The sequence below is a fragment of the Acanthisitta chloris genome, unplaced genomic scaffold, assembly GCF_000695815.1.
Source record: "Acanthisitta chloris isolate BGI_N310 unplaced genomic scaffold, ASM69581v1 scaffold14046, whole genome shotgun sequence".
Classification (NCBI taxonomy): Eukaryota; Metazoa; Chordata; class Aves; order Passeriformes; family Acanthisittidae; genus Acanthisitta; species Acanthisitta chloris.
Window position 1 is genome coordinate 293,860 of NW_008677780.1, and position 24,396 is coordinate 318,255.

The 24,396-nt window shown below is 38.6% G+C and overlaps 1 protein-coding gene across 1 annotated transcript in view; it reads left to right on the forward strand.

The window, feature by feature from the left end:
- The window catches only part of LOC103804067 (neurexin-3-beta), a gene marked incomplete at both ends in the record, with an annotated part of 204,472 nt that extends 182,036 nt beyond the window's left edge, over positions 1-22,436 (forward strand). Inside the window, one exon of the mRNA XM_009076656.1 lies at positions 22,352-22,436. Within this exon, the coding sequence (XP_009074904.1) occupies positions 22,352-22,436 (85 nt within the window). The remainder of the gene's footprint in view (positions 1-22,351) is intronic.
- Positions 22,437-24,396: the final 1,960 nt, after the last annotated feature.

Below are 24,396 nucleotides of genomic sequence, written 5' to 3' on the forward strand. Positions count from 1 at the left end.
ATATTGTCCACACTTACTAAAGAGTGCTTTAAAGTATTAGTTTCAACATTTTCAGCCTTCTATAGGGACTGTGGAGAAAGTTTTTCATCTATAATGGTGCACACCTTATGCTTTCAATTCTGCAAGAGCAGAATGCAGTAATCATAGAATCATAGGATTGTTAAGGTTGAAAAAGACCTCTAAGGTCATTGAGTCTAACCATTAGCTTAGCACCACTGTGTTCACATTGCAGCAGTATGGAGGCATGCTCACAAATTATGTGACAAGCTTCTATATAATGTTGGCCAAGTTGTTTTGCATCGCATAAACTGATTCCAGGGTCTTGCAGGGGGTGAGTTTGTGGTAAGTGCATTCCTATGTGTGGGCTTTAATTCTTAGAGATTTTCACTTATGGTTTCAATATGCCATAGGTCAAAAAACCCAATGTCTCATTACGTCACTTTAATAGGAGAAGTTTAGGGAATGAGAAGTCACATAGATACATATTTTCCTTTTGGTATATCCTATGGTATATTAATTTTTATTTACTTTGCCTTTTATTATGGGGGATACTATAGGAAAATCATGAGTCTGTAGTTAAACTTCCATAGTTAAATCTTTTTACACTGATAAAGTATACGACCATCTAGGTCTGCCCACTTCCCTTCATTATTAGAGTGTGAATTCCTTTCCCTCTAGCCCAGATTAACGTGCTCATGATGCTCAAACTCTGAGATAAGATACAGCTGTGTTCACTTTGGAGCACTAACCCAGCTGCAACAATGCTGCAAGATAAATTTATATGTAATGTGGTACAATGAAGATGCCAAGTGCTCATGGGCCTGGTGTGGTGATACAGAACTCATTTCAGCCTCTCCCCACCAAGAAGCTGTCAGCAGTATCCATTCACCTCATTATAGGAACTCCAGATTGCAGCATGAGGTGTCATACCCTACCTGATGAGCTCATAATTTTTCACTTTTTCCTCTTCATGAATTAAAATAAATCCCCCCCTCAAAACCAAACCAACAAAAAAAGCAAGCACAAAAAAAATCCCCTGTCTTTCCTTGATCACTCTTCCCCTTCTCCCTTTTTATTGTCGTTTTATTCTAATTTTCCTAATCCCCTTTCCTTGTGAGGCAGAAAGGAAAAAAATCTGCTGAGAAATATATTTTCCCTTCAGGGTGATGCAGACTTCAAAAGAAAAATCAGTGATTTCAAGAGGAGAAAAAAGAAGTTTAATCATCAAGAGCAATAATTACTTTCTAAATATTAGCATGGCAGATAAGGAGAGCAGAATTGAAATGGAAAGTGGGGCTTTCTCACTTACTCATTATATTTGATTTGTAAGTTTAGAATTTCTAAGGACTTACTCTGTATTGCATCTCTGTAATGCTGTTATTATAACTGATAACATATCGAGACAGTTATCAGTTCCAGTTTTTGTGTTTCTTCAGAGATAAAAGATGGCAATTTGAAAAGTAACTGCTTTTTTTCCTCAGCTTGATCTCTTTACTTACTTCTGTGCTCAGGCGAGGCACACATTTCTGTTTCCAGCCATTTTGTAGATGCTCTGCTTTGAATTCTTTCAAGAGTATGTGGAGTTGATCCTTAAACCTCATTGCATTTAAGCCACTAGAATTCCCTTCCTTAAGAACTGATTTCAGGTTTTTTGGTGGTCTGACTAGTAACCTAGTTAAAATTGGTAGCAAAACTGGTTTTCTATCTGACAGAACATAACTGCCTGCATTCTTCTACTTATGGAAGTAAAGAATTCTTAAACCTCTTCATACCACCATTTTCCTACAACAGGATTGTTCTTTAAAGTATTTTATTAAAAACAAATAAAAAAATCTTTGAGTTTGCTCAGTACTGTCCAAAGCCTAGCTGCTCATGTTCCAGAATGCCTGACAGGACTTGGCACAAGTATAGAGAAGGTTTTGAAGGACAAAGTTGTGAATGGGGAGTCAGTCTTAGGAGAAGAGATTTGTTACAATTTAACTTCTTTAGCTTGCATACTGAAGAAATAAAAGAGATATGATTGCTCTCTGAAACTGTATTGTGTTTACGAAGAGGAGGCTGGAAAAATATTTTTATAAACTAGAGGGCTGCATGGCCCAAAATGACTGGTGAAAAACTGTGAATAAGCTACAGCTCAAAGTTAGAAGTGGGTTCCTATCCAAAAGGGGAGTCATCTGGATGAAGATGTTCAGGAGAGTCAGTTTATTCATGACTTTATATGATGTAGAACTGAAGTAGCTGAGTACTGGCTCCTACACCTTCAAAGGTTCCTTCTTGTTTTTCTGTGATTTGTGGTCCCAATGAGTCTGCACCTACTGCCATTTTAGTACTGTACTAATGAAAGTATCATAGAGATAGGAGAGCACTGTTGTCTCACAGCTATGCTGAGCTTCAGCTTGATGAGCTCTCAGCTCTTAGGTTGTACAGCTCAGCTGGAAGCTTCTGCAAAAAGATGCAGAGCTCCCCATGGCAGACAGTAGCAGGCAACTCATTGATAAACATACAAGATAAGATGTTTTGATCATTTGGCTAATCACATTATATGAGGTCAAATTACCCCACAGATCATGCAAGAAGTCAAGCATTCCACTTAAAGTGCAGTTCTCTTTCTGAACCAGAGAAGTAATCAGCTGTAAGGAAGAGAGGAGACTTTTCCTAAATGCAACTCTCCAGAAGTCCTGTATACTGTCTGCTGGTTGGGTTGAAGTGATAGTCACTCCTGTTCCTACTAAATAAGGAATCTTTATATTCAGCTTTTAGTGAATTTATAGCTCAGCTTCTGAAGGCTAGAATGAGCAGAAGAAAAGTCCTGAGCTCTTCAAAGATATCACTTGAGGCAAAACTCTGAATATTGAAATTGGCTGTTACAGAAATGCATTAATTGATTAGCTGGATTCACTAGTGCAGCTAAATGTCTTGTTCAGTGGTATCTGGAGGTGGAGCCTTGGAGAATAATTTTGTAGCAACTGGGAGTTGAACCAGTGTTGGTCATCGCAGCTCCTTTCCTGATGGGGTGGGTGAGAGGGGAAAGTGCTTGAAGGTTTATCCTTTGGGAAGTAACTACGATGTTAGAGATGGTGTACAAACATGGAATTTTGAGCTGGTCTAGACATATTGTATGAGAAAAAAATTATCTCTCGGTAAAGATTAAGCAATGCACTCTAAGTTAAAAAATACACTTAAAGTGTACGTAAAATGCCAAAGCCCCTGAAAAGGAGAAAACAACGAGGTATCTTGACAAGTCTAGTTACATGAAAGGTAAACTCATCAGTCTGGTTCTGTGCCCCTCAGCTGCTTAGGCTATGGTTTAAAATAGAGAATGAAATGTGATAGGCAAGGTACTGGGCACAGAATGGCCCATTAAATTATTCCTACTCAGACTCAGAAATGAGACACAAAAGGTAATATGAATTAAGCACTTTATTTATTTGGGTCAAGTTTCAACATATGCTACTGATTCATCAGTTTAATTTGGTCACTTTATTCCTTAAAGAAATCACAATAATGAGTGGTTTCTGGCCTTTAAATCCAGTGAAGAGGGAGTGGTGGTTTGAGAATTTTCCTTGTATTAGGGAAACTTCTACTCAGTTTAGCCTGATGAGGTTCACTAAGGACAGAAAGGGATGAAGGTGAGAACAGTGGAGTGGAGACTTAAGGCGCTACCTTCCCTGAAACTGTGCAGCCAGCAAATTCCCAAAGCTGAATGTCATGCAGCTGCAGGAGAAAAACTCATGCCACCATCTCCCCACATCTAGAATAGAGCTCTGGATACCCAGGGGGATAACACTACTCCACTCCGTAGGTAATGTATAATTTCTCGTCCTTTCCTGTGTGGGATCCAGCTGTGCAAGCTTTATTTTGAATTAGAGGAGTGTAATGTACTGTACAGTGCTTAAGGATATGCAAGCTGCACTCACAAACAGAAGGGAAAAGACGTTACTCTCTCTGCAGGGCAAAATAGTGAAACAGGCATTATTTTGTTCTCAGTCTACCAGTGACATTTTAATTTATAAGCTAAGAATGCAATGATTGCTAGCTGCAAAAATTGATTTGGTGTTCATCTGATTCAACCCATATCAAGAGTTTGAAAGTAATTATGATAGTGGAGCTGATAGGCAGGCAATTACATTTTTGTTCTCTCTCCTTCGCTCTTTTTTATTTTTCCTGAAGTTGTTCTTGTCAGAAGGCCCTGCAAGCAAAGACCACAAATCTTTGGTGTGTTATTTTGTAGGTTCTGAAGGTATAATCTTAGTGTTACCCATGCACTATGGGCAAAACAAAACTGTTTGGCTAACATGGATTCCTTAATCTGGTTAGCCCGGGAGATTTCCAAAGAGGCTAATAAAGATTTTGTTTAGGAATGCAGTTACTACCTCTGCAAATTCATTATTCTTGGCTATAAGTGGTATTCCCTAAGGCAGCCTTCCTGCCATCATTCACATTACCCTCTGCTCATGTCATACACTGTTCTGTCATATGAAAGGGTAAGAGGCTCTCTCACCATAGCAGGCTGCAATCAGGGCACTGCATTGGGAAGGAGATGCTCTAGGTTCTTGTTCCTACACTACTGATGCAGTGAGAAAATTCCCTGCTTTTATTTATTCAGAAGCATGGATCCTTTTCTGGTGGCTACACCCTCCAAGGTATCAAGGTATCCAGTAGGTGCTTTGCTGTCATGCTCAAACTAAATGGTATGTCTGAAATTTAGGTGCACATAAAAAAAATTAATATCTCAAAGCTGATGCTTTGATATCGTTCTGTTTCTGAGATTGTTTTTAAAGGGCATTTGGGGTTGTTCCAGCATAGGACAAAAGCTGATCTTTTACCATCATAATTATCATAAAACTGAGCTGTTATTCCCTTGTCTGCTGTACTAAATATGTTGTCTGTTTGCCTAAACAGCAATACTTGCAACAATGTCTCTTTTAACCTGTTTGTTCTGTAGTATCTGAATAACAGGATCTTTGTCTGATTAGAGGCTGTGGGTAACATCATTATTGTTAAAATTCAGGTAATAGCTGTTGTATAAGCTTTATGTTCTCTGATGTGTAATTTAAAGAAGTCTTCCCTACAAATTTAAAAACCTGTGTTTAAGTCACGATCAGTATCTTTGTTGATATTAAAGAGCCACTCAGCTTTTCTCAATCTGAAGGAAGGGATGGCAGAGAAAAACAGGAGTGATGTTGAAAGTAGGAGACCAAAGCTCATGAGTTTCAGTAATACTGCAAGGGAGGGAGAGGCACACTATGAGCAGGAAGGCTTTGACAGCTTTGGGCTGAAGGTAGAAACAATGAGTGGGAGATGAAGGCCAAAGTTTCCCATTAGCACTTTTTCTTTAGATTCTAGCTAGAAAATAAATCATAGCACAGGGAGAGAGGTAAGTGAAATCTCTGAAAGGTACCTGTCTCCTTTCCAAACTTGTCAATTATCCATTTGTTTAATTCATTCACTCCTGGTATATTTTCTCTCTTTTGCTGAAGTGGATGAGAAATTGTATTTGCTTTAAATCAATGGCAAGGCATGGAATTGTATAGGAGTTGTGTTTTTATTTACATCTTTTGCATTCACATGCTATACAGGATTTAAAGAAACTATGAATGCAGAATATTATGGTTTCAAGTCAATGATTTCAATCCCTTTTGCAAAGATTTGCCTAGTGGCGTTCAGGCAGATCATGGTTCTCCTGGGTAAAGTCAATAGCTTCTCCCCCAGGTTTCTGAAGACTGCATTTCACATGGAACCAGATTCTGTGGTTGCTTGGTGCTGTAGGTTTTGGATTTCTTTTGTGCATTCTCTTTGACCTTACTAACTTTAAACCAGAGCAGTTTCCTTAAAAGTATTTTGTCACTGATCCCCAGTGGACAGTAGAGTCCACTCCAGAGTGAAATGTCATGCTCACCCTAAGTGATACAAATGGCTTCAAAAAGTTATTGTGGGCAAACATATGCCATAGTTTTTCTATTTTTGTCTGTCTGTAGGGCTAGAAAAGTACAGCTGTGGTTTCCTGTACAGTTCAGGTCTATCCTTGTCTTCTAATTTTATTCAGGCAGCAATTTAATTATATTAAACCCTAATTCACTTTACAACATACTCTATATCAAAAGCATTTACCATCAAAAAGAGATAAGGAAGCAAGCTGGAGCAGATTATACAGTTTGTCCTTACTTCTGCAATGTATAAGTATACATTCCACATTTCCTTTTGTAATACTGAGTCTTCTCTCTGTTACTGATCTTGCGTGCATCAGTAGGATTACTCCAGTCCGTTTTGAACGATGACACATGTTGCTTCTGCCTCCTGACACCACGAACCTGACAGGCATCCCTTGGGCTTACTCAGACGCCTTTTGCAATGTCAGAGAGATGTCAGTTTGTTGGAGTTAGAATGACTGAGAAATCCAGCATACTCTCAAAAGCTTTATTGCTTCTTTGTAGATCCAACTCCATATACAATTCAATAGATGGCATTCTGAAGCAAATCAAGAATCAATAAATTCCTTCTGTTAGAGGGCCTTTAATTCAAAAATGTCAGAAACTGAGGCCGTAACAGAAGAAGAGCATCACTGGGCACTGCTTTATGTATGTACTTAGCCATACTGAAGACTGAAAATTAGTATCTATGCTGACAAATGGCCAGATTTGGTTACCTTTGGACATGTATTCACATTCAAGAAGGCAAAACAAAATTTAAAAATTGTTAGAGAAAAAAACCAAACTGAAAATATCATTGTGCCACTGTGTAAATCTGCATTGTTCTTTGCCTTCTGCATTGCACTCAGTTTTGGCCAGCAGCTTTCAAAAAAACTAGATGTGACAAATAAAAAAGCTGCAGGATATGCAATGGTTTCCACATGAGGAGAGGTTAAAGAGGCTTGCATTCTTCAGGCTGAAAAATTGGTAATCAAACAGTGATAACAGAGGACTCTAAAATCAAAATGGTTCAGAGAAATTGTGACTAGGTAATGACTGCTTGCTGTTTCTCATGAAACAAAGATTGAGGAGTGAAAATAAGGTAGAAGCAGGCTGAGATCGAACAGGAAGTACTTTTGCACAAAATGTGGAACTCAAGCCATATGATATTGTGGAATAAAATAGAATTTAAAAGCTAATATGTCAGTTTGTGGTAGAAAAGCCTATTAGGAACTGTGAAATACAAAATCCATGTGGCATAAAGATGCAGGTATAAATGCTTTCCTTTTGTAAATTACCACTCCGATTAGCATACATGAGAGAAATGTACTTCTGCATGTTTCTCTTGTGTTTATCCTTTCTCTATGAACAAACATAAATAATTGTCTAATGCCAGAGACAGGAATCAAGGCTTCAATGGAGTTTGAGCTAGCATGACGACACTTATGCTCTATTTTTCTGTGTTCTTATTGCACAGTCATTATAAGTATATATTTGCATTTGAAGCACTTGCATCTGTGACTTTGTATGGACAGATACCAGACATACCTTCAGGCATTTTGAAGAGTCTGAAAAAAGCAAAAGTGAAATGTGAGAAACATCACTAAATAAATTGAGAAAGAGACAGTGAACCTCCAACTCTTTTTATAAAATTCACATTGCAGGAATTCCCTTCTAAATGGGAAGGCCTTTGTCTGTAAATTGCATCAATATTTCATTAATTAAATTCATTTTTCTTTCTGTCTTCCTTTTGTTTTGTTTAATTAGGATATAGTCATTTACAGCCAAACCTCTGTTCAGCTGCTATAAAATATCAATTTCCAGTTGCAGCTTGATAATGAAACAGTATCCTGCAGCCCATTCAAACTGTTGCAGAGCAAGGCAAATTACCAAAGGAAAGGGAATAGACTCATTTTAAAAAAAAACCCAACAATGGACTTAAACATGCTCAGTGCAAACTGGTTTCAGGCAAAGGGAAAGGCTGCCAGCTAAAAAGCAATTTATGTAATATGTTGGCAAGGAGGTGGGAAACCAGTGAATAGAACTTAATGAGTTGACAGCTGTCGAGAGCTCCATGGTGTCAGATTGTAGCATTTGTTTCTATCAATTGCACATTCTGGGTAAGTGGAAGACTTAGGTAAAAGGGATATCCTGGGACCAGCCAGGTAATTTTTTCCACTACCTATGATGTTCTGAGATTCAAAGCTGCCTGGTATAGAATCTACAGAGCTTTACTATGTACTTTACTCTGTACTTTGTCTGAAAGCAAGGTTTGCATTCTGATGGGATGAGTACTGGTGGTCCAACGTGTCAGGGTTGTTTTTCGGGGGGTCATTTGCCCTTGGTGATGACTGGTGTTAAGCTCTGCTGCTATTTATTTCTGTAGATGTGCACAGCAGGTTTTTTCCACTGATGAGGAGAATTTGCAGGAAATACCTTTCCTTTTGTAGGATTCTCAGTTTGTAGGACTGTGAACTGAACCAGTACTTTATTTCATTTCAGAAACACTAAAGAGACTGGAATGTTTCTTAGGTTCCTCCTACCTCAGCCCTGCATACCAGTTTGTTACAGTCCGTATGGGAGTTCCATTTTGACAGTGTGAGTCTTTCTGCTCACAACATGTAAAGAACTGGATGCAATCATGGTAGGCTGCCCAGGGAAGTGGTTGAATCACCATGCCTGGAGGTATTTAAAAGATATATAGATGTGGTACTTAAGGACATGGTTTAGTGGTGGATTTGGCAGTGGAAGGTTAGCGGTTGGGCATGCTTTTCCAACCTAAACAATTTTGTGATTCTAGAATCTTTCTTCTGATGCTTTATACAGAACTCTTCTCAAGGTATTCTCACAGCATCTCATAAACATTTTCTTCCAAGAGATACATGTGCTTCTTCAGTATCTTAAAAATTAAGCCATGGTGTGCTGACAGGTTAAAAGCCCTGTCAAGGGTCACTGCAAATCAGTGGCAGAGGTGTCCTGACACTTATCTCTTCTGTGTAGTTCTGTAGTTGCGTAAAATGGGTGATCAGACTAGGTGAAAGAAATGGGCCTCTCTGACCTTGAGATTTCTGAGTATAAAGAAACGTCACTGACTGCAGTCTTTTACTTGTGAATTCCTGACTTAAGTTGTGGGAGTTATATGCCTGCTAATAACTGTGGAGGCAGTTGCAGGATTCTTTAAAAACTCTTTTGCCATCTGAAGCATTTTAGAGTAATACAATGCTGTACTTCAAAGTTCTGACAACGTCACTGCAGTGTCCCAGAGTGCAAAAATGCACATGCTTTGAATTTATATGCTGTTGCCAGTCAAAATATTGATATGGATATAACTATGCCAACAGTTCAGCTTAGCTTACAATGCTCAGAGGTAGTATAACTCTGCTGGCAAAACCCCTTCTTCTGTCAGCACTGCTGGACCTAAAAGGAGCAGCTCTGTCAACTTGGATATGCCAGCATGTCTGTAATGCCAGTAAGTTGTCTACTATGAGGGGTGCTTAAGTCTGAAAATTAAGTGGTAAAAATGCAGAAGGCACCACCTTTTAATGTCAGTGGCTACTATGACTTGTTTCTGGATAGTTCAAGTGAAGCTACTATAATTATACTGTTGAGAATGGAATTTTAGGGGAAAGTGAACTTGTTTGCTTCCAGGAGAGACTAGAGGCATCATCCCAAAGCCATTGCTATAGCTGTTACAGTAGGGGAACATCGAATTTTGTCTTAGAACAAAAATTTTGATTCTATCTGCTTTTTTGATTCTTGTGAAAAGGCAGAAACTGATTGTCCCGGTCCAATAGACTTGGGAGTGTTTGATTGATTCCTCCAATGTGAATTAAGACACAAATGAAGTCAAAATACCATTAGGGAGTGCGATTTTATTATTGATCACACAAGGGGGAGAGAAGGGGCAATAGGAAAGTTAGAAACAGAAAAGGGGGAAGCAAGCAAGATTTGAGATGCCAAAGCAGAGATAGTCACCACTATAGGGTCCAGCAATGTTCCAATGATTTGTAGTTGTGCCTCTGTAGGTCTAGCAGCATTCTGGTGATCTGTGGTCATCTTTTCTTCAGTGGTAGGTATCCACAATGCTCTAGATTCTGGTCCTTTTGTAGGACTCTGTTAGGGCATTGATGGGTCAGTTTCCCTGGAGTTGAGCAATTCCCAACCTTCTGGTCTCAGCAGCTGGAGGGGATGTTGATCATTATCTGGCAGATGGCAGACACGGGGTGTAGGTGGTGGACAATGGTGCCTCCTTATCTCAGCAGCTGGAGGGGCTGTCAGTTGCTGGAGGTAATTAAGCTGGAGGTGTTAGCTGGAGGATTTGGGTGGTGGACAATGGTGCCTCTTTATCTCGGCAGCTAGAGGATTTCCATGGTCAGAGGCATCCTGTGGCTCAGCAAGCTTTGAGGTCATCAACCACACCTTTGCCTCACAACAAGCCATAAAGGCCGGGCAATGTCAAAACAAACATTTCTTAAAGGTCCCTTACACCGATGTAGCAAGAAACCTATTCATACACTTTTATCTGTCCATTCAAGGATCAGAGTACTTTGGGTAAGTAGAAGCAGAAGCTTCTCCATTTCACAGTGGGCATGAATTTCATGCTATCTTGCAATCCTTACAAGAGGTTATTAATGTCAAAAAATGTTACATTACAACAGATCTGAATTTATAAGCAAGTTTACTGACAGTGAAGGAAGTATTCTTATGGATTTAGAGCCTCATGTTCTCCCCTTCTGATGATGTTTGGATATTTATTTCTTAGTATCCCCCAGCTTTCACCATGGAAATCTGAAGGACGCAAGGAAGTGCCTAGTAGTACTTGATGCCTTGATAGACAGAATTGCAGAGAAACAGAAAGTCTCTTCACTGGGTACAGGGCGGGTTTCTTGTTTTCCCTTTAAACAGGTAGAAGTATAGATTATGTCAGTGTGCTCTTGGTGGTGTTTTAACTGTCTGAATTCCTTTGTCTAGCTCTCTCAATCAGTAAGTGCATTCCAGCTGAGCATCTATTGGGCCATTAAAGCTAACTTGGTTCCTTTTTTTCATTTTACACAAACACAAAAGATCGATTTACTTTCACTACAGTTAATCAAACTCACTAGAGAACTAAATAACTAACCAAGGAAAATGGCCCTCTTATCTTTCACAGAGAGCAAATGTTCTGATTAGGCAGGGGATGCTGAGAAACCCAGCAGGGATAAGTGTTCACCAGGTTTGTTGTGCATGGGAATCTGCTTACCCAATAGCAAAATTTTCTTGCATGACAACTGTTTGCAGTTTAGACCACTTGATGTGGCATTTAAGTGAAGTTCAGTCCAAATTTAATGTGCACGAGGCATTTGTCATGTTCCACAGCTCATGAGGTTGAAGTTTACCTGGTTTCATCAATACTTGATATAGCAAGTTTGTGTTTTAAGCTGATAGGTTTGATGGGAATAGATATATTTCCTTGTTTAAGTTATGATTGGAGAAGTATGGACAAACTTCTGTCTGTCTTTCCTAAATTCCCCCCATGATTCCTGGTGGTGGTGGGACTGATTTCAGTTACCTGTTTACTCTTTTGTTATCTGTTTTTTGCTAACACGTGGAGTGAACTCAGTTCCCTATCCCCCCAGTAAAGTTGTTACACTACTCATATTTCAAAAGGAAAAATTAGTTAATGATAGAAAAGCAGGATTTTTAAGCACCAGATATTTGGCAGTTTTATTGCTTTATTGTTTATTATTATTAGATTTGGCCATGATAATGTTAATATGTCAGTTAATAAGTTAATGGTGATATATACCTTTTGTTGCATATACAGATGTTTCTGTACTAGCTGCTGACAATTATTTGTATCCTATATTAAGAGAGGAAGGATGGACTTGTGGTTGTCACTGTTCCTGGGGAATCTGAGTTCTACCACAGCCACCTTTGTGACCTCCTTTGTGTTTATGAACTTCTTTATTGTTTATAAATTAAAACCATTTATGGCCTTTTTAACAGGTATGTTTGTATATGCTTGCATATAGGTATTTAGTGGCTATTTTCCTTTGTTACCTGTTCTGCTATATAATGCTATTCATGGTGCAATTCTAGGTGCTGATCTGTACCTAGTGGGCCAGGGTTTCTTCTGGATTTATTCTACATTATGTTTATTCTGCATTTAAATGTGTGTTGGGAACTCCCTTCCCCTTATGAGCTAATGTGTGACTCCTGTGAGTAACTGTATTTAAATGCCATTTTCTAAGTGTGGGTTAATGTTTGGAGAAAAAGAATTATTTGTCTGGCAAGAATAGTCTAGTGCATTAATGCGAATATTCAAAGATAGTTGTTTATCTTATTGCACTCAAAGGTACTTACAATAATTGCAGAAGTTGTTTTAAGGCACATTTATTCAGAGTGATTACGTTTATTGTTACTTTATGAATAACATACCCTGTCACATTAGGTTTTAAGTGCCACAGTTTGGACTGTAGACCAGAGTATTTTCTCCTTTATGAATTTTACTGTTTGTATATGCCAACTGTTTGTGGCTGTTGTAATAATGAGTCGCAGAAATTAAGAGAGAAGCAGGGTGAGAGGCAAAGAACCCCCCAATTAAAAAAAAACCCCATAGGCATTTACTGTGCAGCCCCAAGTGTTGGCTTGCCCATCACTTCCCATTTGATGCTGGGAGGGATGCTGTGGGCTGGGTGGTGCTTCGGTGCAGCCAGGGCACAGTGACTGCCCCTCCACCATCACTTGCTAGGCTTTTGTAGATCGGGTGCAACTATTAGGCTACACAGCCACCAATGCTTAATACGGGAACAGGCTCAGATTTTCTCCAGGGAAAGATGTCTGCTGGGAGAAGATCTCCCATGTCTTTAATTTCTTGTTAAGCCTCATTTGTAAGAGATTATGAGATCCCAGCAGTAGGTACTACGACAGTAGGAGTACTGCTTTAATAGAAATAGGACTTCTGTGGTTTTATTAATGATCACATAAATAGAAATGCCAGTTAAATTGCATTTGTGACTGCCTCTTTGCTACATAGTAACTGCACTTTACAGATTTGTTTCTTCTGAATCATGTGTTAGGGGGGAGTGCAACATGGTGTGCAGATTTTGAGGCTTAAGAGATTGTCATTAAAGCTACTGTGCTGTGCTTAGTTATTTATTTCTTGCTCAGAGTCATCCAATCAATAACAGAACAAAATCAAATACAACTCCCTCCCCTCTGAGGAAGAAAAGACAAGCTAAATAAAGATGTCCAGGAGAAAATGCCAGCAAACAACATATTGATTTCCAGCAAAGGAGCAAAGTGTAAATGAAAAATATTCTTCTGACACAGTTATTAAGTGCCAGCTAGCACACAAAGAAAAACCCATTTACTCTTACTAGAGGCTGAGTCTTCAAAGGGCAGCTGATTCATCTCAGATCATTTGAGTCTCTAACTTTCTGAAACATAGGCTTCCCTTTACCAAATGTAAAGGAGATTTCTGTATTTAGGCTTTGCTTTGAGAATGTAAAATGTTTACTAAAATTCTGACTGTATGCCAAGCAAGCAGAGAAGTTGTTTTCTCCCCATTTTATGGCAGTATAAACAGAGGCATGAGAAAATGAAGTGGTTTTGCTGATGTCAGATAGTCAATTTATGACAATATCAGGAATAGAAAATCAAGGAACATGAGGGCTCTGATTCAATGTCCTTGGCAATTTGGACTGGAGCAATTTAAGAAGTTACTGCTTCCCTGTGATCTGCCCTGCCCTTCTGCTGGTGAAGTAGATAATGTTGTTTTTCATCAAGTGTAGTTCATAACCCACTATGTTAATAAAATTATTTCTGTGACAGTTTCAGTTAATACATCAGAATGTGTGTATAAGGGGCTGGAGCCCACACCAGCAGGATGCTAAATTCTGGCAGTAAGCTGTCTTTTTCCTGCATATTTATCCAGCTTTTGCTTCCTGTGTCCTGCTTTAAGTAGATGCTAAGAAGAGGGGTAAGTCAAAGCTTATGCTGCCCCGTGCATTTGGCTAGTTCTTGGTTCTTCTGAGGGGGGTAACAGCACAGGGGAGACCACTCTGAAACTATTTTCAGACCATTTCCTAAAAGAAGTGTCTTCCATTTGAAGACTCTTGGACAAGGATTTGGGGAAAAAAACACCATGTAGATTGATGTGATATTGACTCCCAGTGTTTGAATTTCAGCAGTTTGGTTCTTCCCTGATTTCAGGGTGGGAGTTGTTGTGGGTTCAGCTGTAATGACTTGATTTTCAGCATTAAGCTATTTAGTTATTTTAGTTCATGATAGGTACACCTAGTGTACCTTTCTTAGGCAGTTTTTACCTGCATCAGCACTATCTGCATAACAGGGGTTATGTTTAAAACAGAGGGCTGTCAGTTCCTGTTTGAAGTAACAGATTTCTTCCAATAAGAAATAAAAGTATAATAGGGAAGGGCAACAAGTGTATCAAGTGATGAAAAGGACAGTCAGTGTGAAAATTGTTCCTGTGTGATTACTCTGAGAGGAACTATACACAGATAATGACTTCAATGTATAGAGGCACAACTTTCATCTTCAAGGTACTTCTTTGGAAGCAGAAAAATGGTTGATGAAGGGGGAAAAATAATCTCTTCTCACACCAAACCTGTATCTTTTGTGTTAAAACCAGTAAATTTTATTTTACAGTCCAGTTCAAAACTCTTTAAAATCTTGATGGTTACTCTGAATAGTCTGAAGAACTCTTGCCAGTTGATCCTTTCCTAGTTCAGGACAAAAAGAGCACTGTTCTGTTAGGAAAGGAAAGAAACAGAAAAGCAAGTGACTGTGTGGGCATGTGTAATCAATAAACAACCAATCTAGATTCTTGGAAATTTTATTTATTTATTTAGCTACTAAATAGTATGTAATTTCTTCAGGCCAAGAAATAAATTGAAAGGATTTAGAAGGATTTGCTTATCAGCAGAACACCACGAAGAATTACATTCCTTCTGCTTTTGGGAAGGTACATTGAAGTTGGGTTAAGCTGCTGTGGTTCAATACTTCTCTTTCCCCTGTCAGGGTGCCTTGAAAAACAGATGAATTAATCCTCCCCACTCACTTTCTCCCCTCTTTGCCCTCCCTTCTCTTTCTCTCTCTTTGCCCTCCCTTCTCTTTCTCTCTCTCCTCACACCCCTTCACATCATCACCCTTCCCACTGCCAGCAGAGACAAAAGGCAGAAACATGATTTTCCCCATTTGTTTTTGCACAGCTCAGGGACAGAACAAAGTCCCTGAAATTTGGCATCAAACCTGGTCAAGAAGAGTCAGACTTTACAATCTTAATGAACTATTGATTTTACGGAGACAGCCTTTTGGTTTTCAAAGGACTAATTCAAGCTTTCAAGGCTCTTTTTAAACATGACTGCCCATGAATCTAGATTGACATACAATTGGGAAGATTATTTTTTGCTTTCTCTTTCTTAACTGGCTGGTTCCTTAATCTCTTGTCTGCCATAGTAATGGACAAATGGCTGATTCTGTTAAGGGGTAGCTCTCTCATGATCCCTACTTAATGGTATAATATGACAGCAAATCAGCTTTTATGTCCAGCCAGGAACATGCAGCCAGGAGATACACTTTTGCTGGGCTACTGTTGAAAGGTATATACCTGCTAGTTTCCTACCAGCCTTTTGGTAGTCAACCTACCAGCTTCAGGCACAGGACCCACAGGAATGGCATGAAGCTGTGTCAGGGGATGCTTAAGTTAGGTATTAGAACAAGGTTCTTCACCCAGAGGGTGGTTGTGTACTGGAACAGGCTCCCCAAAGAAGAGTTCACACCACCAAGCTTGACAGCGCTTGGACAATGGTCTGATACTCAGGGCACTCCTGTGCAGGGCCAGGAGTAGAACTGTGATGATCCTAGTGGGTCCCTTCCAGCTCAGAATATTCTGTGATTCTGTGATTCTTGCTGTGACCACAACTAGTTGAAAGGCTGTGCTGGATAGCTTTGCTGCCTGCGTTGGAATGCCAGAGAGAAATGTGTAATGATGTATTTATATTAGATAGTGATGGAGAGGATGCAAATACCGACAATTTAGAGTGAATTAGATTGGGCTGAAGATAAATGGAGCAAGCTCTTTCCCACTAAGGTGTATACACTAATGGTATTCATACCTGAATGGCTTGGGCAACTGCTTAATGGTGGTTTCTGGTATTTCCTTGAGGAGACTTCCCTATAGTTGATAAAGATCACTACTGAGATTTTTTTTTTTGGCAAAAGTAATGTTAATTTTTTTCTTTATTTTTTAAACTTTTTTGAAGCAAGTTATCTGATGTCTCTTGTAACACTTGCGGACATTTATCATACCTTTAGTCCTTGTTAAGTCAAGTTCTGATGTTTAGTTTTGCTAAACCTGTCTCATTCATACATCTCTCAAGTTCTTTCATGTTTTTGTGGCTCCTCTCTGAATTGACTCCAATTGCTCTAAATTTTTTGGCATTGAATTGTCCAAAGCTAAATGTAATGAGCTATTCTCTCTTGCTGCAAGTTGTTGTAGTCTGGTTGAAATCAATGCCAATTTAAACCAACAGAGGATTTGGCCCTCTTGTTTTTGTATTTACCTCAAATGTGCTATATGAAGAAAAGTTATTATTTTCATGTTCTTTGATGCATTCCCTCTGCAGAAACAGACACAACCTCAGCATCAGTGTGTGGGGATGCAAAGGGCTTGCACATATTTGTGGCTGTCTCTGTCCCATGATAAGAAAAAGTGTGTTTTTCTATCTGGTGCTAATGAGATGGAGAGGATTAATACCCTTTAGCATCAGACAGTAGATCCAGGATTCTCCTTAAAAGTTTATACAGTCCCAAATTGCAGCTTCTTTTGTAATACCTCATTATGATTTTTGCAACATTTCTAATATTTTCTCATTTGTATGCAGATTCCTTCTATCTGTATGTAGTAGTTTGAATTTGTTGAGACTGAGTCTCTCAGGTCTTCTATACCATACTGAACTCAAGGGTATTTTGCAAATAAAGATTAAACAAAAAGTCAGAAACAAATGTAATGTTTAGAAAGGACAGATGAAGGATTTCCATTTAATTGGAATAATGTGAACAGAATGCAAAAAAGTTTAAAAAGACCAGTTACCAAAGCAGAAAAGATGGAGGTATTCAAGCTAAAAATGACACCTAATGAGACAGGCACTTCATCTGCTATCTTCTTTTGGCAAGACAGCAAAGGCCTTAAGCCTATTCTTTGCCAAGAAGCATCTGGGTTTCCAGAAGACAGAAGAGCATCACTAACTTTTTGCTGTGGGAGCATTCATACTGTATGCTGTTACGCATAGAAGACAATGCATTGACCATATTCCATAATAAATTTGAGATATTTGGAAAATATAGCAGTATGGAAGCAATGGAGGGAGTCAAGTGGTTTTGTTTAGGAAAAGTTTGATGACTTTCAGCTCTGTACATTTCAGGTGTGAAAGGCAAATGCAGTGCCCAGGTTAATACAACTGTATTTCTCCACTCTTGGGAAGATATTCGTGCCTGCCATTTTGTGATGGTTTTATTTCAAGAAGTACTGTAAATCGTAGTTCCTTGGTGGCAAATAGATTTACACTTCTTTCACAACAAAGCATTAAGTGTTGCTTTTCAAATAATGGTGTTGAATTGGAAGTAACATGCACAGTGTGCAGAAGAGTTTCAAGAAAAAGGCAAGTAGGAAAATTGAGTCCTACTTTACTGAGTATGTAATCCTGCAGGAATATGTCTGGGGTTTGAATTTATGGGTCCTTGTCTTTTCTCTCCCACTAGAAGGGAGAACTCCATCACTCTTGGGTGTGTTGTTTATAATTTCATAAAGGTGTTCTGTGACAGGACTTATTTTACCCGGCATACTTAATCTTTCTCAAATAGTGGTGCACCAAAGAGCAATGTGTCAAAAAAAATTTGCAATTGGGAAAAGGAAGATTCAGCACCTGCCATTTTGTGTGGAACAAAGGAGCAAAGGTTATGGATCTGATACATAAATTAGGGCTTTGGGCAATTGAAAGACTGGACAGGAATGGAATCATCCTGAGCAGGTCTTGCCACACCATCCCAAATTTCTTTGCACTTTACATCCCACACCAGTATGTACAGTGTAATGAACAAAGATGTAGAACCATCACCGTGGCGAGATTGAAGAGGCCCTTAGAGTGAATAATTAGGAGGAGGTGATTACAAAACTAATAATTCATAGAAAGGAATGAGGAGCCAATTCAGTGAAATTGAAAGAATTTGAAGGTAAATATGCCCATAAATCCTCCAGGGTGGACTCAGAGTTTAGCACTTTCTCCTAGCCTGGTTTTATTCCAAGGCAATTTCATTAAACACTAGAGAGAAGGAGAGAAAAAATAATAATATAAATGCCATAAAAAATCTTTCAGAGGAAGGAATAAAAAGGGTTCCTGCCAGAGAGAGATTTTATTGAAAGTTATTATAATACCTATCTTTAGTTTTATGGCCTTTAATACAGGCCAAGTAATTTCAAAGCTGGGATTCTTTAAAAATGAAATACATATTTTAAAATAGTATAGTGTGACTTATTATTTTTAATATAGAATTTAGCTAATATAGGGAAGAGAAAAATATTTTCTCTCTCATGTTCTTTCCAATGAAAACACAAACATCCCTTCCATCATAGCATATGGAGAAGTTTCATTACTATCCTGTTGCCTGTATATAAGAATGTCTGGCATTTACTATCCCTAGATCACTGGGCAGACACTAATGAATGAATCCATTTACATCTCCTGGGGCCAGTGGGTGAGTGTAATCAGCCCCATTTCAAAAATGGAGAGAGGGAACTAGAAATGGAATAGTGGTTTTCTTACTGCCTCACAGTGAACTGATTCTGACGAGAAGAAATTATGTTAGTGGAGATTTCTAGGGTCGCTGCTCGCTAGTCTCTTCTGTCTTGTGGAAGCAGCAAGTTTAAGAATCATCCAGTGAAAATTCTCAGCTCCATGAGGGCTTTGAAAAGTACAGATTCCAGTTATAAGAAGTAATGGTCTTCTGGATGTTTCCTTGGCTGTTTCTGTGGTCAGGAATTTGCTGCTCTTTCTCACTGAAATAGCTTTATTCCTCTGGGATGATTCAGATGTTAGTATCTGAGTGGAAGGTACATGGAAAACCAATATGTGGTGGGACTAGAAAATCAGTTTGTGATGAATTGTGATGGAAAGTACTGAGATTAAAAATACAAGATAGGAAATGGCAGGACAGATTAGTGTACTTATCTTTTTTGTGGTTTCTAGAGATCTTGTTAATGACCTTGACTTAAGTCTAACACCACTTCTGGAGGTTTTTTTGCTTTTTCTTGCCCTCGTTTTTATACATAGAAAATCAGCAGCATGGGGGTTTTATAGCAGGGAATCCTGTACACATATCTAAAAACGCAGCATAGATATGTCACGTGCTGCCGTAAACTGGGAAATTGGTCAAGAAGAGAAGCAAGCGCCAGGCTTCATGATTTTTCAGGTTCTGACACAGGGACTTCCCAAACTAGGGTAATTATTATCTCTGGGTAGATGTTTTTATCTTTAAATTGTCTGATCACTTTCAAAATGTGTCTAAACCTTTACTACCTACCAGTATCCTGTTGCAAGGAGTTACCCAGTTTAAAGAAAGAAACCCAAACCACCAACATTGTTTAAGGAAATATGACCTGTTTGTTTTCTGGGCGTGCTACCTTTCTGGATTCATAGGATATCCTAATAAGCAAGAGGGAAAAGGAGAGTTATAAAAGAACTCCTTATTTTTCACAAATACTGAATTCCATTGCCAGTTCAATTGGATTTGATTCCAAGTTAATGTTGCATGAAGCCCTTAGATCTGGGCAAGTAAGTGGGTAATTGAATAGGTATAGCAACTGATAAGTGACAACCACACATTGTTATAATTTTTATGTTTATTTCCTACTGGAGCAAATTATCACTTTTTTTCTATGAGAAGTGTGAATTGTCAGATTTTCAACTAAGAGCAAAATCCACATGCTCTAAATTTAATCTGGAAGTCAAAAACAATTGCCAGGGTCTTAGCACTGTCCAAGCAAGGTCTTCTAGTAGTGATGGATAATTTATTCTTTATTGACAGTGCTATCCTTAACTATAGACAACTACAGTATAAGTCTCCAGTTTCACTAACTACATTTCACCTGCTTAAAAAAAATTCTTGCAGTGTATTTTTGTTGACTAAATTGTGCTAAATTACTTTACATTGGTGCAATTAAAAACTAACATCTTTCTACCTGGGGACAACTGCATTTCATTATTGGAGGATGTGATCACTGTGTAAGTTATAAAGTTTATTGGGATAAATAATACTTTCTAAAATATATGCGACAGAGCCGGAAGAATTGGAAAAAGTCAATTTCTATTTGTGCATTCCTCCTTTCTTGTCCTTTCACTGAGCAGATGAAATTCTAAAGCCAGCTTATTTTGAGAGCAATCACTGGGATTTCAACAGAGTTCTCCCACTTCCTATGACTGAAAGAAGATGGTAAAAAAATGACCTTGACATGTAAGGCAGGAAATTGCTTTGTACATATTACCTCCAGTTCCTTTTAATCTTGACTCCCCATTGAGTCAAGATTATAAAAGTATTTAATGAAAGTATTTAAGCATGAAACTACTGCAAGATTGCATCCTACAAAACATTGCCAAATGACAATGCTGGGTATGACTGAGTAACACATACAATAGGGATTCCCTTACTTCACGGATGGTATTTCACAGATACTCTATTTTTATAATTTTTATTTAGAGCTGACTGATCCTGTTTTTCTTGCCTGGCTCAAACTAAGCCACTGAAACCAAGACTGAAGAAATGTTAGGTTCAATCTGATCTTTCTGTCTGACTTCTTGGTTCTGTACGTTTTCCCCTTAGCTCAAATATGAACAGAGAGGGGGAGAGCAAAGAACTTCTGGTGGGGGTCAGAGGTACTTCATAGCACTAGGAGCACAGGAAGCTAAAGAAAAGGCTGAGGCCTCAGAACTCTTATGTAAAGGCAAGAGGGAACATTTTGGAAATAGCCATAGCAGACACAAAAATGTAAAGGACACCTTATTCAAAGTTGGAGAATCTTTTTCAGGAATAAGGAGTTGAAAGTCTTGTCATGGTGTGAGATTCCCAGGAATATTCACCTGGAGTACTGAAGTACAGTGTACCGAAGTACAGCTGCCCTGCTCCTGAGGACCTTAGATTTCAGCAATGTTCCCTGCCTGGTGAAGAACATTTCTGTTGTTTTGTTTCAGGAGTCATCCCACTGATCCTACTGCTTAGCAGAATAGGCAGCTCTCAGCAAGGAAAAGTTGTTAAGGGAGACAGTTTCAGCAGAAGCCACAGTTTGAGCCAATGCTGCTGAGCTGGGGTAATTTTGTATTGTGTGCAGGAACATTACAACCTGCATCCAGAGGCTGCCACAGACTGTCCCTGATGGTCTGCATTACTAATTCAACTAATTGCAGCAATTACAGGCAGGAGATGCTGCTGGGAAGAGACATCAGTACACTTCTAACATGCTGCAGTACATGCTGCTCATTAATTAGACCAGCACACACACATAAAGAAACACACAAAAAAAAATAAAAAAAAGGCAGCAGCAGCTGGAAATGCAAAGGAATGAGCTGAAACATGTAAGGGCTGTGAACAATCACAGTCTGGTTTAAGCCTTTCAGAACCAGAATTTCCAGCTGGTTAGCCTAGTTACAGCCACATCACTGTCCGACTGGTAAGCGCAGCTGAGGTTTCCTGTTGGGCATACCTGACACATGCAGCAGTTCTTCATCATGCAGCAAATGGGTTGCACAGATATTTACTGTCTGGGTAAATACCAGATTCCCAACTCAAGAGGTGCATTATCAGAGCAGGAACTACCTGCTTAGCCCCAGAGTGATGCATCAGACGCAGCAAAGCGTACTGCTAGCTGCCTGAGTGATGCATATTATCTGGGTCTACCTTGTACATTTTTCTTTGCAGAAAGCATGTTCAGGCTGAATGTGCCTCATATGTAAGTGTCTCAGTAAGTGCCTTCTGGCTGACCTTACATGATATTGGTATTTATTGAGGAGCCCAGTGTGTTCCAACCAGACACATCTACTGTGGCAGTTGGAGGATGGTTTGCCAGCCAAGCAGGCATCACAGTCTACTGTACTTTGTTCCACAGCATCAGTGTGATCAGTCTGCTGTCCTCAACAGGTCAACAGGTACACAGCACCTGTGCATAGCTGAAATATTCAACAGCACAGGATAAACACTGTTCCTACAGGAGACTCCAACCCAATGGAGGGCACATTTACACAGACATATCTGGAGTGCTTGGTACAACTTAAATATTTTGAAAGTTACAATTCTGATTTTTTTTCTAGGATACTTACCCACCTCTGTAACAGCCTCTTGATTTGCAAGTATCTTACTAGTTTTTTTCTTTGTTCCTTTGCTTCACACACCAGACAACAGATGACATCGTTTCATCGGCTGAATGTTCCAGTGACGATGAAGATTTCATTGACTGTGAGCCTAGTACAGGTAAGTCAGGTCAGTCTTGTTTTGCTTGCTTTCTGATTTCATTTGCAAAAAACAATGCATACATATATTTATATGTGTGAATGTATACATATAAAATTATATATGTATATATATGTGTGTATATGTGTATATATATATATACACCCTTATGTATATATACACTGTATCTAAAATAAAAATTATACAGCCAAGCATCAGATCCCATGGACTTGGCGACAGGAAAACACAGATATGTAGTCACTATTTGGTTTATATAAAGTCGTTCACACCAAAAGGCAAACTTCTTGAGAGTGATCTCAGCTAATTCATGGTTCACATGCTTGTAGATGTTACTTTACTGACGTGATGAGAAAGCAGAATATCAATGTGGAATGTCACAAATAATATTTATGAAGTGGGGAGGGTGAATATTTGAAAGACAGAAGAAAAATAAGTGAAACAAAAATGGGTTATTAGCATTGTTTAATATTTCTTAATTGCTCTGAAGATGGACATTAAAGAATACATTTGTCCATGGGATTTTGAATACAGTTAACATGGTAATGTGTTTATACTAATTTTGTTTCCTGTGAGCCCAAAGAAATTGGGGAACATCAAAACATAGTTCCAACATAACAAAATTAGTAGTAATTCTTGCCTTGTTATCTGCAGTGATGCTTCAAAATGTATCCATTAAAGAGTCAGAAGGCCTGGCCATGTGGAACTGACTCAACTTCTCCCTTTCAGATACATTTTGATAAATTGATGGCTTTTCTTTCTGGTGAGATATATGATGTGATATCCAGCAGGCAACTGCAGTCTATTTTATTTCTTACAGGCTTTTTCAAGTCTTCTTTTTTGAGGCTTGCCATGAGTTAAGCATTTCTATAATAGAGAACAGACATCATCGAATTTCTGTGTACATTTAAAAGAAAAAGAGGGAGTTTGGTTAGAACTTTTTGTCCTTAAAAGTGAAACATATAAATAGTTTAGGGGGTTTCTTTTGTTTGGCTTTGTTTTGTTTGTTTTTGCTTTGGTTTATTTGGGATGGGGTTTTTTCCTTTAAAAAATCCCAAGAAAGTATTAGAAATGTTCTGTTTCTAGTTTTCTGAAGCCATTTAAGTAATACAATAATAACATTAAAATTCACCCAAGGCTAGTGCTTTCATATTTCTTTTCAATTCGTCATGCTGTACCTGCATTTTTTGTAGAACTTGCTCCTGCAGTAACCTGGGATTGGCATTACCTTGTAGCTGGGAACTTCCACCTGTACTCTTGACTTCTTTGTGATGGCAGGGAAGGCAGTCACACATTGACTGATGCTAATAGATAGCTCAGCCTAATTCCCATGTCTTTTTTCGCACAGATTTCTATGAGGTTTTCAACTCCCCCATCTGGCAGAAAAGCAATCCAAATAATACTAAATTGCAAAGTATAAACAGAGTGGCCACTGGGATTTTAAATAAAGGTAGTAATGAAATGCCAGCACAGGGATTATAATGAAAGTGAGGCATGAGGTTAATAGGACCATCCTAAAAGGACTGATGTACCACAACTGATGTGCAAGTGAATTGGATAGAAATCATTTAATTAAAGTTTCACTAGCATGTCAAGATTTCTTTTTTATTTATATTCTGATTACCAAGTATTTTAATTAAAGGACAAAATGAGGTCTTTATCAGACTCATCCACTTGTACATTATTGTCATTTCTGTTTCAGAAATCGCAGCTTGTGCTGCTAGTGGAAAAATCAAAGTTTGAGGAGAAATTTGGTAAAACAGGATGTTTAGCATGAAATTTCAGAGTGCTGTAGAGCAACATTTCCAGACTAAAAATACCTCCTTCCTGACACAGTTAGAAATCTAATGCTACAAACAGGTACAAACTGGATTTGTAAAAATGACTTGCCTTTGAAAATCCTGCTAAGCATTACAGTTGGCAGCTATAAGTGCCTACAGACATTTGAATATCTACTGTGTAAAAATAATAT